Source organism: Anguilla anguilla, chromosome 18 (genome assembly GCF_013347855.1).
Source record: "Anguilla anguilla isolate fAngAng1 chromosome 18, fAngAng1.pri, whole genome shotgun sequence".
In the NCBI taxonomy this organism is placed as follows: domain Eukaryota; kingdom Metazoa; phylum Chordata; class Actinopteri; order Anguilliformes; family Anguillidae; genus Anguilla; species Anguilla anguilla.
In genome coordinates, this window is record NC_049218.1 from 926,707 (window position 1) to 941,871 (window position 15,165).

Here is a 15,165-nt window from a genome sequence, read left to right on the forward strand (position 1 = left end):
ATTAGTAACGTGGCGTTGCCCTACTGTTCGACCGTTTTAGTGAGGGTTTTCATTTACAGGTTAATTAACAGACACCCTGAAGCTGACTGTGTGAAACCGTCATGCAGCATGTGAGAATGACCCTGCCGTCCCCAGAGACTGTTTAATGGGCCGTGGCTCAGACCACATACGACGCTCACGGAGGCTCATGTGAAACTCACACGTCCTACTAAGAGCTTTCCCAGAGTTTCCTGTTCTCTTTGAGCAACCCTGGGACCCTGGTGAATGGCTGAAGCGCTGCGCTGCGGTCTCCCGGGCGAGCACAGAGCACTAAACCAGCGGTCTGATGATCGCTGTAATGCTGTAATGCAGCAGACGTCAGGCTGTCCGGCTGGAGGAGTCCACGCCGGCCCTCGGGGGTTATCCGATACTCTCAGTCCATCAGTCGGGTTCTTTATCCACGGCCATGAGGGCCGCGAGGCTTGGCCCCCCCCCCCCCCCCGCGCCTCGGATCCTTTCTCCCCTCCCGTGTAATTCATTTATTTATTTAGTTTATTTATTTAGTTTATTTATCGGAGATCGCGCACGTACGCGGGCTAGCCACCTGGCTATTGTTTTGCCGTCGTCGGCTCGGTGAGCAGAAGCCTTGCATTCGCGCGTATGAAAAATGGAAATGCAGCGAGACGGTGGCGGAAAGACGCGGCAGATCGATTCATTACGGATGGAATGAGGATTACGTTTCCTCTTGTCCGTGCACGCTGCATTAAAGGGGGGGGGGGGGGGGCAGACACCGAGTCAAGCGCCGGTGGGAAAACAAGAGCTCGGAAAAGCCGGCTGCAAGGAATCGGCCCGCCCCTGCCCCCGCCTCCGCCCCGCCCCTGCCCCCGCCCCGCCCCGCGTTATTCCAGTCACTCCCAGAGGTGCTCCGATCCCGCTTAGGCGGCTTTCACCGCGAAAAGCCGAGATTTGCGAGATTTAACCGCCTCTCTGTGCTAATATTTACACCCCTAACCTAATCTGGCCGTCCAGCCGCCAGCCTGCAGCCGGAGAGGGGCAGGGGTGTGTGAGCGAGCACGTCTCAGCCCCGCCCCGCGCTCTTCCCGGAGAATTAGTCCACAGATCCGACCCGGCAGAGTTCATCCTGAGAAACCACCGATGCGCAGCTTCATTCTGCTGTCTGCTGTGTCACAGTCCCAGAGCCACACTGTAAATAACCCCATCGGCAGGACGCTGACCTCACGGTGCAGCGACTCTGACAAAGTCGACAGTGATGTGAGATCAGTCTGCCGTATTCCCTGTGAACTGGCAAAGTGCTTTGCTCATAAACCAGGGGTCACTCACTCCTGATTAATCATGACCTTGTGTAATTGGGGCTCTGGTTTTATTGTGATTCAAGCCACTGCAGCGATGACCTCTCACACAACATTGGTGAACTGGAGTTTAAGCGAATCTCAGAAAACTGCAGTAAAAAGACCTCAGACACTATCTCCCTTTCCAGACACTGATTACTTATGTCATAGTAAAAGTTAGTAAAGCTGCGTCTGGAGCCTGCAAACTCCTTCCCTTCCTGTATTGAGCTAATCGCTCAGTTTGTGACAGTGAAACAGCTCATTGTAGAGGTTTTTTGGTGCAGTATTTGAACCCCATTTCACAGTCATAATTTTATTGGTAGTTATCACTCCACCCCCCACCAACAAAAACAGCGCACACACACACACGCACGGACATACTGTACACATTGCTTGTGCATCCGCGTGCACGCATGCTTGCTTGCGTGTGTGTGTGTGGCCTGGATGCAAGTGCTGTGGGAGGAGATGCCATAAGCCAGCTGGAACAGCGACCCCTGCAGTACAGACTGGTAACTGCACTGTCCGGCCAGGCGTACAGAGGGCATTCAGCCCACAAGAGGAAGTGGGAATGGAGCTGCAGGTGGCATGGCAGACAGGCAGGGGGCGCTCTTACTGAGTTACTGGAAGCAGAGCATCTGAAAGCCATGGCTATTTATAGCCAGTGCAAACCACATGTGCCTCTTCGCAGGGGAAGATTGTCAAAGCTGAAATAACTTATTAATCATGTATGGGTTTATGTAAGGGGTTATGGAGTGTGTACATTCTCTTCAATATGTATGAAACGTTTCTAGATGCTTCCGTGTCTCTCTAGTCTTGGGGTCTTGCACTGTGGTTTTAAAAACGGCAGTATCCGCAGAATTTTGGTCTGTTTTTTAAATTTTATTTTAGACGCGGGTTGGCAGAAGAGTGTGAACCTGATGTTCGAGGACAAAATGGGTTTCATAAAAAGCAGAAAATCCCAGAGATGCTGTGGCCAGCCAGGGCTGGGGCGGGGCTGGGGCGGGGCTGGGGAGGGGCTGGGGCGGGGCTGGGGTGGGGCTGGGGAGGGGCTGGGGTGGGGCTGGGGAGGGGCTGGGGTGGGGCTGGGGAGGGGCTGGGGAGGGGCTGGGAAGACTTCAGCAGGACAGTACGAGTAGATTTTTAGCTTTCGTCTTCACTAAACAGATCTGCAAAAGGCCCGACGTGCTTTGAAGAATGAATGCAGCATATTGTGTGATATTCTGTGAGGAGGAAGTGGGCTGGGTAAGTCTCACGGCTATGAGTCTGATGATGGGTAAATCACGGTAATTACCCTGCGATCGTGCGTGAAGAGAGACAGAGCTAAAGGAAAAGTAAACTGACGCCAGGAGCAGGCAAGTTCGCGGCCAAGACGGGAAGCTGCCATTTTGTCCTGGAGAAGAAGCACTTAACCCCACTGGCTTCAGGCAGTTTCCAGCTGTCTGAACACACACTGTGTCCAATGACAGCGGCGGGTTATGGGAGTCTGCTGAATGAATCAGCACTAATGGCAGCTCACGGGTTCACGGTTTCTTTTCCGACCCCGAGTTACAGACAGTCTCTCTGGTTTCCCTCTCGCCCCGTGTCCCGCTCGCCCTGGAGTGCCGAGCCTTCGGTTCTGAGGCTCCATCATCTCAGTGTGATGAGGAGAAAGGGCTCTGAAGGACAGGTGTGCAGTTCAGTTTTATCTGGGCCTGCCGTTAGGTGAGAGCCCAGTTCAGCTCTGCAGCCGATGGCATCCAGCACTTTTTAAACAGAGCCTTAACAGGATGAGCCACCCAGCAGCCCCACACGCATCAGTTTTAATAGTTTAATAGCTTTCATTAGAGAAATATTCATGCACACACAGGCAGTAACAGCCCTGATTCTTGCTAATTAATCATGACCCCATGCTGGTAATATTTGCTGATTCATAAAAGCCCTGCTTGAATGAACACTGTGAAGCTCTCCTCTCACCGCTGCCGTGTTTTTCTGTATTGTAGTGAGGCGATAGTGAAACCCAGCGGAAGCCCTGCATGTAAATGAGCTGAGTTAACACTCTGCGTTAGCTGCCGCTAGCTCACCCATGCTAATGACTCCTCTAAACGAAACCTGACAGAGCGCTCAACAAAGCTGAAATTCTCAGGTGTCAAACCTGCCATTTTAACAGAGAAAGCTGTAAAGCAGGAAAGACGTAGAACAGGTAGCATTTAACACACAGCAGCCTGAGCAACACAGCAGAGTCACTGACTGCCAATAGAGGGCAGCATCAGAACTGAGACATCAAAGACTCGGTTGGCCTGATCGATGGTTTCAGAGTCACCTCTCCCTGTCGACATGCTCGGCAGGGTTTTACTGGACATGAAAGCACCGTCTTAATGATTACACAGTCAGGTCCACGTGTGCTGAGCTTCTGCTTCATTTGGAAAAATAAAAGTGAAGCACAAATTTTTCGTGAAATGGCAGGGTTATGTATCAGTACTCACAAGCAGGCACAGATCATGTTGGCTGTGGTTCAGTAATTAGCCCTAACTGCGCGGTGTGGCTAAATGTCCGTCAGTGTGCACGTCCCTGCTACTGCTTGAAAGCGTTGGAGCGCTCCTTATTTAACTCACGTCAGCACAGGTTGTGTTAGAGACGCACTACAGGGTCAGACCCTTGGATGGATGCGCCCTGACCCTTTTCTAAACTACAGGAGCTTCTGTTTCTGCCGCTGTGAAACATCCTCAGTGCTGTATCTGATCAGACCCCTGAACGAATGTTCACAAGATGTGTTCAATTAGAATGCTGGTGCTTCAAAGGGAGACTGAGCTACCAGTGCTAAGGTCACAGAGCTATCTGGAGGTTCTACAGTACAATCTGTGGTACGATGCTGGTTGCCTTACGTTACATCACATGGAAACCATTTTGATTCCAATTTGATACTTGCAATTCTGTTAGAAAACAATTCCATAATTGCATCAGTGAGGAGAAGTGGACGATGCGATGTCAAACTCGTATTACATATGAAGAGCGGCTTATTAGAATACAATGAGATGGATACAAGGCCCAATACATCTATATATCTGAACTGAATCATAGTTGAATTCACTACAGGTTGTACATGAATGTAGGTTGAACCACACAGTGTTGGCATGATGTAGCTGCAGTTAAATTCTCTGATCTGGATATTTTAATAATTTTGCTGCCACTGGTAAATATGAAGACGGGATTTAATGTGCAAACTCTCCCTAAGGACCAGCCAATGACATTAGCCGGAACCTTGCCCACATCATGGCGAGTTAACTGGTTTACTAAACAGCCGTCAGTAAACAAGGTGATTCTGTTTTTAGTTACGTATCTCTGTCTCTAATTTAACCATCTTTTGGGTTTTATATTCAGTTAATTCCGTGCACACCTGCTGCGTCTCCGCGTATCCTAATACAGAAGGTTACGTTACTGTGCTTAATGTCTGAACCAAAGCGCTGTCTGAATCGCGTTTCAGAGCCTGGGGTAACATGGCGGTTACAGTGCTGTTTCAGTTCTTTTCTTTTTACACTTTTACCCCAGAGGATGAGCAGAACATCCAAAATCTCTTTTCTGCTCTTTCTTCCTCGAGGTTGCGAAAGCGATGTGGCAGAAGCCTGGTCCATCAGTGGCCGGCGACGTGAGTAACAGGGTAGAGAGGGAGGCGGGGCCTCACTGCGCAGTGTTCGGGTTCCTCAGCGCTGGGAAGAGCGCTGAGACTGGGGCGCTGAGGCGTTGGCCCGGCAGGCCCGCGGGGTCGGGGCGCAGAGTCGGGGCGCTCGCGCTGCACCCCTTCTCTCAGCAGCCTCTTTCGGTCCCGGGGGGCGAGGGGTGCCTTAAATGAGGCTCTTAAACGCTGAGGCACGCGGGCAGACTGTGGAGTTTGGGATCTCCCTGCTGGGCCGAGCGCTCTTCAGTGTAATTCCCCTCCTTATCTCCGCGTTACAGGAATTAAAGCCTGTTTCCGTGGGGACCGGAGCCCCATAGAGCGCTTTGGTCTCCGCGCGCTTCGCCAGTGATCCTGTTTTACGAGGGAGTCGAGTCCTCTGTGCTTTCACTATTTCTGAGCGATGCCTGGCGTATTTAGGAGTGTGCATGCAGGACTGGCAGCACACAGCACAAAGTCATCTCAGATACCACGCCCAGACACTTCATCTCAGTAACACTACATTGTCAAACTTATGTGGACACCTGACATCCAACATCTCATCCAAAATTATGGGCATTAATATGAAGTTGGTCCACCCTTTGCTGCTATAACAACCTCCACTCTTCTGGGAAGGCTTTATACTAGATGTTGGAGCACTGCTGCAGGGATTTGCTTCCATTCAGCCAGAAGAGCATTAGTGAGGTCGGGCACTGACTGGGCGATTAGGCCTGGCTCGCAGTTAGCTTTCCAATTGACCCCAAAGGTGTTGGATGGGGTTGAGGTCAGGACTCTGTGCAGGCCAGTCAAGTTCTTGCACACTATTCTCGACAAAACCATTTATTTTTGAACTTTGATGTGTGCCTAGGGGCATTGTCATGCTGAAACAGGAAAGGGCCTTCCCCAAACTGTTGGAGAAACACAGAATTGTCTAGAATGTGATTGTATGCTGCAGCATTAAGATTTGCCTTCACTGGAGCTAAGGGGCCTAACCCAAACCCTGAAAAACAGCCCCAGGCCAAGGGGTATCCAGATACTTTTGCTCATATAGTGTACCGTGCTCAGAAACATCATCTCAGACACCACACCCAGAAATGTAATCTCAGTTACCACGCTCAGACAACACAAAACATGATGTTCGACAGGCCATAACAGGACATGCAGATTGTCAGGAGCACTTTGCCAGGAGCTGGGAGGCTTTTTTCAGAGATCTCGGGGTCATTGTCCAGCCAGGTGTGGCCTGCATGGGTTTGAGCCTGTGAAACGGGCGCCGTGGAAACAGTTTCGCTAACTTTACTGCGGCTAAATCTGGGATTTTCACGTTTCTTTTTACGTGTCATTTCAAACTGTAAGAACCGGTTCAGAGCACACAGAGTGCTCTGTACAGTAAGAAAGAACACTGCTATTTAATATAATGCTTGCGTGGGTGTAAAAATATACAAAAATATTCAGTTATCCGTTGTCACACATTAGAATCGCTGTGTGGACAACTTTTTCAGAAGCACATCGCTGTGATGCATCAACCTAATATGCCTTTTTATTTATTTTATTTATTTTTTAAGCGTCAGGAGTGACTAATCGTCTGTTTTTCCACCACAGCTCTTTCGGGAAGTGAGGATAATGAAGATCTTGAATCATCCCAATATAGGTAAGACAAAATCACAACTCCACTCACAATATACACTTCCTCCTGAGTTACAGTTCCAGCTCCTCCTCCTGCTGCTGAGATTGTTTTTACAGGATTGTCCACACCCTGAGATTACTATAAGGGAGACCACTAAGCCTGTTCTATTCAGCTGGGGGATCAATCCACACACACACACATGCACATACACACACATTATTCAGATACATAAAAACTGTGACTAGTACACAGTGCTAGCATACTGCATGTGCCACAACTGACAGAACAATAATCTCTGTGCTTTATGAAATAATCTACTTTATTTACACATGGACATTTAAACGTTTTATTTTTATATAGTTTTATAAGCAACAGTGGAAAATGTTTGGCACGTATGCAGTGTTTTTAAAAGGAAGCAAGGACAGGTCCCCAGGCAGAAGCAGTTGAATAATCCTCTATGCCGAGATTTATTTAGGGTTAGCCAATCAGCTCTCTAGCCCTCACTCCACAGTGCAGAACACATCAACAAAATCCAGTCCTGATGTCCATTTAAAAGCAAACGACCAAGTTGGCATCTTGGCTTAAAAAAAAACAACCTAATCTGGATGTTGTGGATGGGTTGAATGAGGGATGGGTTGAATGAGGGATGGGGGGGGGGGGGGTGTGTGCGTTCCCTGTTCTCGTCATTATCTGCCCCCCATGACGTCTGGCCACCTCCCGTCCGGTTTCGTGTAAAAATCGTTTGTGTCAGAAAGGGTGTTTAGGACAGCGCAGAACTGCACTCACACGGTGCAAAAGATGAGTTCTGCCGCTGTAAAGACCAGCAAGGAAATGATTTTCCTTTCAGCCCGAGCCCGATAATTCACCTGTATTTCACCTGTAATTCACCTGTAATTCACCGGTAATTCACCAGTAATTCACCGGTAATTCACCTGTAATTCACCAGTAATTCACCTGTAATTCACCAGTAATTCACCAGTAATTCACCAGTAATTCACCGGTAATTCACCGGTAATTCACCTGTAATTCACCTGTAATTCACCTGTGTGAGAGGAGAACAGAAGCCCGCATGTCCTTTTTTTGGTCATGTTGTGAAGAATGCCCACATTCAAACAGTGAAGGTATTTCTGCAAAGCGCAGTTCGCTTGTGAGCTTGCTTGTTTTGTGAGAAGATTTTCTGACTGAGAAACTATTTTTTTATTCGTTGGGAACGTGCTCAGTGAACCGAGGTGTTTTGTGTCCAGGGTGTAGTTAACTACGCCGTTAAAAAGGGTGTTTTTGTTAGGACGCTTCTGCAGGAAGCTGTATAAACTGGCAGCACACTCCACTGCTCGTAATTATAATGCTGCTGTATTTCCAGCCGTACTGCGGTCATAACAGCACAGTAAAAAGATTTACATTTCACTGACTTTCAGCACTGGAAGTGATTGATAGTGCGATTTTGTTTCTCTCACGGACAGCCTAATTAAATCCCTTCACCTGAGGAAATAAAATGGGGTTTGCCCGATCTTTGAGGCTGTGACTTTGTGACTGTGAGCTTTCTCCCGCGGTCCACTCTGAGCGGGGGATTAAAAACACTGGGCTGAAAACCAACCGATAGGTCTGATGTGTCTGACACGTCTGACGTGTCTGTGTCTGACACATCTGACATGTCTGTGTCTGAGACGTGTCTGATGAGTCTGTGTCTGACGTGTCTGTGTCTGACGTGTCTGATGTGTCTGAGACGTGTCTGATGTGTCTGACGTGTCTGAGACGTGTCTGACTTGTGTTCTTGCATCGGGGTTAAAGCCCTAGCAGCTGAAGCTCATGTGAGACAGCATCTCGGTGAACTCAAAAGGTAAGAGGAGGAAGCAGGCCGAGTCTGCGCAGGGGATCTTTAAAAGGGAGCGTCTTTACTGGAAATAAAGATTCTGTAGACTCACCAGACGGCCGGCTCCAGTGCTGCTCCATCCTCTCAGCATCCCAACCGCAAGAGGGTCCTGTGGGTGTAGAGCATCCACTGCGTCAGTACATATCCACCTCAGCATGAAGTTAGCTTTCACACCCGCTGAACTGAGAGGCTAGTGTGTTCTAAAAATCATCTGCCATTTTCAACATTTTACCAGCCACAGTACCTCCGACAATATAACCTAGCCTGGTCAGGTACCTGCCAAGCTGGCTGCTAGAGTAGAAAATGTTACCAGCTGCAAACATAATTTAGGCCGGTGACGGGTGTTAATTTCACACCCTTAGTCAGTCCCCTTACTGAAGCTGCACTTGTTTGGAACTTTTGGAATAAATCTTCACATCTCCGCACTGAACACACGTGACCTGCAGTGATGTGTAGAGGACACGCCACGAGCCCTCATACTGCTGACAAGGCGCTTCATGAACATCACACTGACCCTCACTGCAGCACTTGTGCTCACATCCTTAAGTATGAGAGTAGAGAGTAATTTGGTGCCCCAAAAACTTCCAGAACCACCAACCATCCAAATAACTATAATATATTGAAACATACTTGTTCTGCAAACCAATTATTTTTTGGTATGTAATTTATTTATTTTTACTAAGTCGTTTCTCTTCTCTTTCTCTCCACAGTTAAATTATTTGAAGTGATTGAAACGGAGAAGACACTTTATTTAATAATGGAATATGCCAGCGGAGGTGAGTGTGACGCAGGGACGGCGGAAGTCGCCACGGTTACCGGCAGCGGCCACGCTAAGCTCTCCCACCTGCACGCATCACTCCGCCCCCAACCCAGAATTCCACACACTCAAACGGGCGTCCCTGCCAAAAGAATGTTCAGCGTTGCCGACTGCCATCTGTCGAAGTGTCCCCGGCAACAGTTGCCAACCCAACCAGTGAAATGACGCATTCCTTTTGGCGAGTTTGGGGGTGTGCGTGATTTTGCAAGGGTTGGCATGTAAGAGGAGAGCATCTAATGCCTCCAGATTCTGACCCGGTCACGCATCTGAACCTTAACACTCTGAGGCGTGAGGTCACAAATGTGTGATTAGAATGCTCTGAACTGAACATTCCAATGCTGATGTCACAATCACTGCTGGTGACTGAAAGCAGCGGAGTTCTAGAACACTTAGATTTTTGAAAAAACATGCAAAAAAAACCCACTCTCCTAACGGTAAAGGCCAGCCTCCCACGAGACCCGGGCCAATTCTTTACCTGATACTCAGTATTCCTGAGTTCTGATAACTCTACAAGAGAAAACCTTTTAGGGAAAAAAAAAATCTTTCATCATATCATCACACGTTTTTGTGAATGAGGTGGTTTGTGGAATATTCCCAGGGTTGTGTGTTTTCCCTCTTTGTTCAAAGTGACGTTTGCCCCCTCCTTGCAGGCGAGGTGTTCGACTACCTGGTGGCCCACGGGAGGATGAAAGAGAAGGAGGCCAGAGCCAAGTTCCGGCAGGTGAGCCTCCATTCCCTTACACTGCTGCCACTCAGCTGATGCTCTTATTACAGAGCATCCATTTATACAGCTGGATGAGTACTGGAGCTGTGCAGGTTAAGTTCCCTGCTCAAGGGTACAATGGCAGTGTCCTACCTGGGAATCAAACTTGCAAACTTTAGGTTACAAGCCCAGTTCCTTACCCATTACACCATACATTTGTGCACTGAAAAAATATGATAAACATGCACATGCTCACACACCACTAGCGGCCCCCCGCTATACCCCCAAAGCTCTGCCCCCTCCCTTGCTATACCCCCCTAGCCCCACCCATTTCCCCTGCTATACCCCCCTAGCCCCACCCATTTCTCTTGCTATACCCCCCTAGCCCCACCCCTCTCCCTGTCACTCCGCCCCTGCAGTGCCCTTGCTGGCGGTCTCTGTGTGGCCCGGTGGCACTCGTACCTGGGCCGGAGCGTGGCGGCTCCCCAGACTCAGAACGTGCTCCGCATGCTAACGGCTGCAATGCGTCCGACGGCATGAGGCCCGGGACGTCCCGCGCGTGCTCAGCCCCCCCCCCCCCCCACACCCCCCGGCCGAGGGGCCGCAAATCATCCAAACGGGCGTGCCCAGGCCAGCCGCCGCGGCCGTGTGACCGGGGGAATATTTACTCGTAAAGCAGCGGAATTTACGCAGGATTCTGTACCCTTGGCCAGCGTGTCCCTGCGGCATTGTCACGGAGCACTGATTTCCCACAATCCCCTGCGGCAGATTTAATCAGAGCTGCTGCAGAGATTTCCCATAATCCCTTGCTGCAGATTTGATCGGATCTAGTGCATTGTCACAGGACAGATTTCCCAGAATCCCCTGCTGAGGATTTGGTCAAATCAACTAGTCTGGGATGTTACTGTGGATGTACGGATCCGATACGTATTTGAACATCTTCTCGGGGTATTAATTCAGCGAGCCTATTTCTCTAGTATATTAAATTCTCACAAGTTGTACTGTGAAGTTAGTCACTGTATATTTGTTCAATAGTGTCAGTGTAGACGTACACATATGTATCAGTCTGAAAGAACTGTCTGGCCAAAACCCTAGACGCTTTATTTAATTTAACTTATTGAACATATAGAATGCGAGTTCCCAAGTAAAGTGAGTCTTACCTGCAGGAGCAGTTATCTGTGCTCTACAGTGTCCTGTGATTAATGTACCACAGTAGCCTTTCATGCAGCAGTAGGTACAGCTCTTATCCACTGTATAACGCCATCTAGTGGCAAGAGTTTGAAAACCTGTTCAAACACAGGTGTTTAGTCACCTCTGCGTTTCATGAATGAAAATAGAACAGATAAGCATCTCTCGCTGAGAGAATCTGCTAATGTAACGTTTCACAAAACATGTGCAGCTAAAAAAATATATTTATTTCAGAAGGAAGTACGTTTTCAGGTCCTGCAGCAGCATTTTAAGGCCATCTAGAGAGTCAGAGTGTTTAAAAATAAGTACTGCCCACAGATCTGTGCAGCAGTGCCATGTCTGAAGATCGTGGACACATCTAGAAATAATTTGTGTAGGGAAGAAAATGAGAAACGGCGCCCCTGTGCACGTGCACATGCACACACCTTTAGGAGCCCCCGGACACGCTACTGCCTTTCCCTGTAATAGTCCCTTTGCCCCGCCCCTTTCCCTGTTAATACTCCACATAGCCCCGCCCCTTTCCCTGTTAATACCCCCTTAGTTCCACCCCTCTCCCTGTTACATCCCCTTAGCTCCACCCCTTTTCCTGAGGATGGAGATGGAGGCTTTTGCCTTGAGTTGACAAGCCTTTTCAATGACCTTTGTTAGCTTAGCTTAGCATCCCAGGGTCTACAGCACAGAACAGCACTACTGAGACTAGCCTAGCCTAGCATCCCAGTGTCTGCAGCACAGAACAGCACTACTGAGACTAGCCTAGCCTAGCATCCCAGTGTCTGCAGCACAGAACAGCACTACTGAGACTAGCCTAGCCTAGCATCCCAGTGTCTGCAGCACAGAACAGCACTACTGAGACTAGCCTAGCCTAGCATCCTAGTCTGTAGATACTGCGAGTCAGCAGGTGACTCCCCCCCGTAGTTTGTGCTTGCGTGGCTCTACCACTCTAACACACTGCTGTCTTTCAGATCGTCTCAGCGGTGCAGTACTGCCATCAGAAGCAGATCGTGCACAGGGACCTGAAGGTAAGACGGCAGTAAGCGCTCCTGTGCCAGAGCGTACTGCATGTGGGGTGCAGCTTCCCAGCCTATAGAGTAAAACAGCGGAGCTGTGACTGTGAAGTGTGAGGTCATTTAGGCACAGAGACCGCAGGTCGCTCTCAGTGCAGCCTGCTCCGGTCCAGTGTGGATCTCTGCCTGCTGCGGTTTACAGCACGCCCCACACAATAACCCCCCCCCCCCCCCTCTGCATCTCCAACCGCAGCTCAGAGACACGATGACTCTGCAGATCGCCCAAGCTGTCTTTAGGGGCCCTTGTGTCCTCACAAGAGCTTTGATTTATAGGTTCTGTTATTTGACCATTTTAACATGCACCCCAGGTAAAAGCCTGGAACGTGCGATACTGACAGTGCGAGACCTCAGCGGTCGGTTAATGTCAGTTAGTGCCAGTTAATGTCAGTTAGTGTCAGTGTCATTAATGTCAGTTAGTGTCAGTACGGCAGCCCCCCTGGGCACCTCTCACACAGTCACTCGCCCCTCCCCCTCCAGGCGGAGAACCTGCTGCTGGACGCGGATATGAACATAAAGATCGCCGACTTCGGCTTCAGTAACGAGTTCACGATCGGGAGCAAGCTGGACACCTTCTGCGGCAGCCCCCCCTACGCGGCGCCCGAGCTCTTCCAGGGCAAGAAGTACGACGGGCCGGAGGTGGACGTGTGGAGCCTGGGGGTCATCCTCTACACGCTGGTCAGCGGCTCGCTCCCCTTCGACGGGCAGAACCTGAAGGTGAGGCCCGCGCGCGGGTGGAGCCGCCGCCGCCGGCGTGGGGTTCAGTCCACAGGTCACCGCTGCTGCCGGCTGCCTCTGACGCTGCATCGCAGGAAGGGCCTCACCAGGAAGCTCAATATTCTAAAAATGTCAGTCATCTGATTGGTCCTAGCCAGTTTTAAACAGCGCTGGGTCGAGTTCAAGCGGAGCCTCACCTACGCAAGATCATGAATCCTCAGAAGTCACTGACCGCTGGTTTAACAGAAGAACACGCTGCCTGAAGTTGGCAGATTTAAATGGTATCAGTGTAGAGTTTATGGTACTACAGGGTTATGAGCAACCAGGTGAGACTCATAGTGCTGTGTAAGGTATAAGCTACCTGGTCTGGCTACTAGCTGTTCATGAGCCTGTCCATTGAGGCTACTGCATCTGTAAAAGTGTTCGGTGTGTGATCACCATGTACATGCTGACATTTAGCTTTCTATGAGTGGAAATAGATTCTCAGCAAAGTGCCTGCAGTATGTTTGGGACACCCAACCCCTCTGTCTGTGCCTGTTTAGGAGCTGAGGGAGAGGGTTCTAAGGGGGAAGTACCGGATCCCCTTCTACATGTCCACCGACTGTGAGAACCTGCTGAAGAAGCTCTTAGTGCTCAACCCCGTCAAACGAGGAAGCTTGGAGGCAAGTCTGCTCACGCACGTTCACCCTTTGCCCCAGAAACGAGAACTGAGCGAGGCGTTTAACCCAGAAACACGCACATCTGCCCTCATTAATGACATTCAGACGGCTGTATTTATCTGTACGTATGTCAAATATATTAAATTAATATTCAAAATAATATTTAACATTAGAAAAATATTCACAATAATGTGAACCGGTAATAGGTTTCAGCACAGAACAATGAGTGGAATTGTGCTAGAACTGTGGGTGGTGCACACGGGTAAGAGTCTGTTGTCCAGTTTTTCCCAGCTAACACAAGGCTGTATGGATGAAGTTACCGCCAGTGAGCGTTAGCTTCTCACTCCCTGTAAGTACAGGAAAGGGCCCTTTTGCCTGGGGGCTGGGAGGCCAGTTAGATTAATACTGCAGTTTTCTGTGGCCTCTGCTGAAACAGCCATCCCAAAATGAAGCTGTATTTCTCAGAGGCTTTGGGCCACAGTGGAGTCAGTCAATAATTTTACTCCCGTGGTCAGTGCCAAGTTCCTACTGCAGCTTTTAGGATTCTGAATGCAGCATGTATCAGGCTGATTGTGTTATTTCGCTGGAGAAGTGAAAAAAATTTAACTAAATGCAGGGAATTCGGTCTGCGTTTTATAAAGCAAATGTGAAAAGCGCTGGAGCTCTGTTCTGTTCTTGCCGCGTTTGTTCTGGCAGTGTTTTAACTGCCGTTCATCGTGACCGTTTGTATTTCGTTTCATATTTGATGTCTGTTTTCAGTACTTCTGCACCCTCCCCCCCCCCACCCAGAACTGCTCAGAAGCTGCACTCAGCTCCTGAAAGAGCTGGCATCCAGTAGATTACACATTCATTCTATAAATAAATCTCCTTCCAGCAAATCATGAAAGATCGATGGATGAACGTGGGCCACGAGGAGGAGGAGCTGAAGCCGTACATCGAACCTGAGCCGGATTTCAGCGACAACAAGAGAATAGGTCAGATTCCTCCCCACGATACGACCCTGGCGTAACCGCAATCACCACTGAAACACTTCTGACAAATGTCCTATGAACGAATTGTCCTGTAATAGATGGTTAACCCAGAAAAGGTTTTTTATTTTGAGGTTTCACTTGTGAAAAGTTGGGAATAAGCCCTGCCGAGCCAGTCGACTGCAAAGTGAAATTAAGTACCAGTGGGCAGCAAGCACTCGATTGGACGAACATGCTAATCTGCCATCTTTGTAGTTGAAGGAGAATGTTTACAGTGTTAGGATGGGCCTACAAATGTGATTCCAAAATAGCTTAAAATTGGAGAAGGTCTGTCTGATTGGGGTCAGGAGCAAAGCTGGACCTTTTCCCGATGGTATTGGAGTTGGTGTCGAGTAAATTTCTGTGCAATCTTAAATGTGGGTTGTGAGGGTTTTCCAGGATGCTAAGTCCTGTGCATCGTTCGGCACTTATCCCCGGACCCACCGCACAGTGCAGTGTTCAGTATTAAATCAAGGCTGATGGAGGAACATTTGATCCCCTCTGGCCTCGTATGAACTCTGGAGCTAAATTAGCGGCTGGTATTTACCGCCGGCCCTATGCTC

General features: G+C 49.3%; 1 protein-coding gene across 4 annotated transcripts in view; it reads left to right on the top strand.

The window, feature by feature from the left end:
• The window catches only part of mark1 (MAP/microtubule affinity-regulating kinase 1), a 78,211-nt gene that overhangs the window by 48,625 nt on the left and 14,421 nt on the right, over window positions 1-15,165 (top strand). For all 4 annotated transcript variants that reach the window (XM_035400598.1, XM_035400597.1, XM_035400601.1 and 1 more), the window contains exons 4-10: window positions 6,556-6,604; window positions 9,161-9,226; window positions 9,918-9,988; window positions 12,121-12,177; window positions 12,700-12,936; window positions 13,479-13,598; window positions 14,470-14,569. In XM_035400598.1, the coding sequence (XP_035256489.1) occupies window positions 6,556-6,604; window positions 9,161-9,226; window positions 9,918-9,988; window positions 12,121-12,177; window positions 12,700-12,936; window positions 13,479-13,598; window positions 14,470-14,569 (700 nt within the window). The remainder of the gene's footprint in view (window positions 1-6,555; window positions 6,605-9,160; window positions 9,227-9,917; window positions 9,989-12,120; window positions 12,178-12,699; window positions 12,937-13,478; window positions 13,599-14,469; window positions 14,570-15,165) is intronic.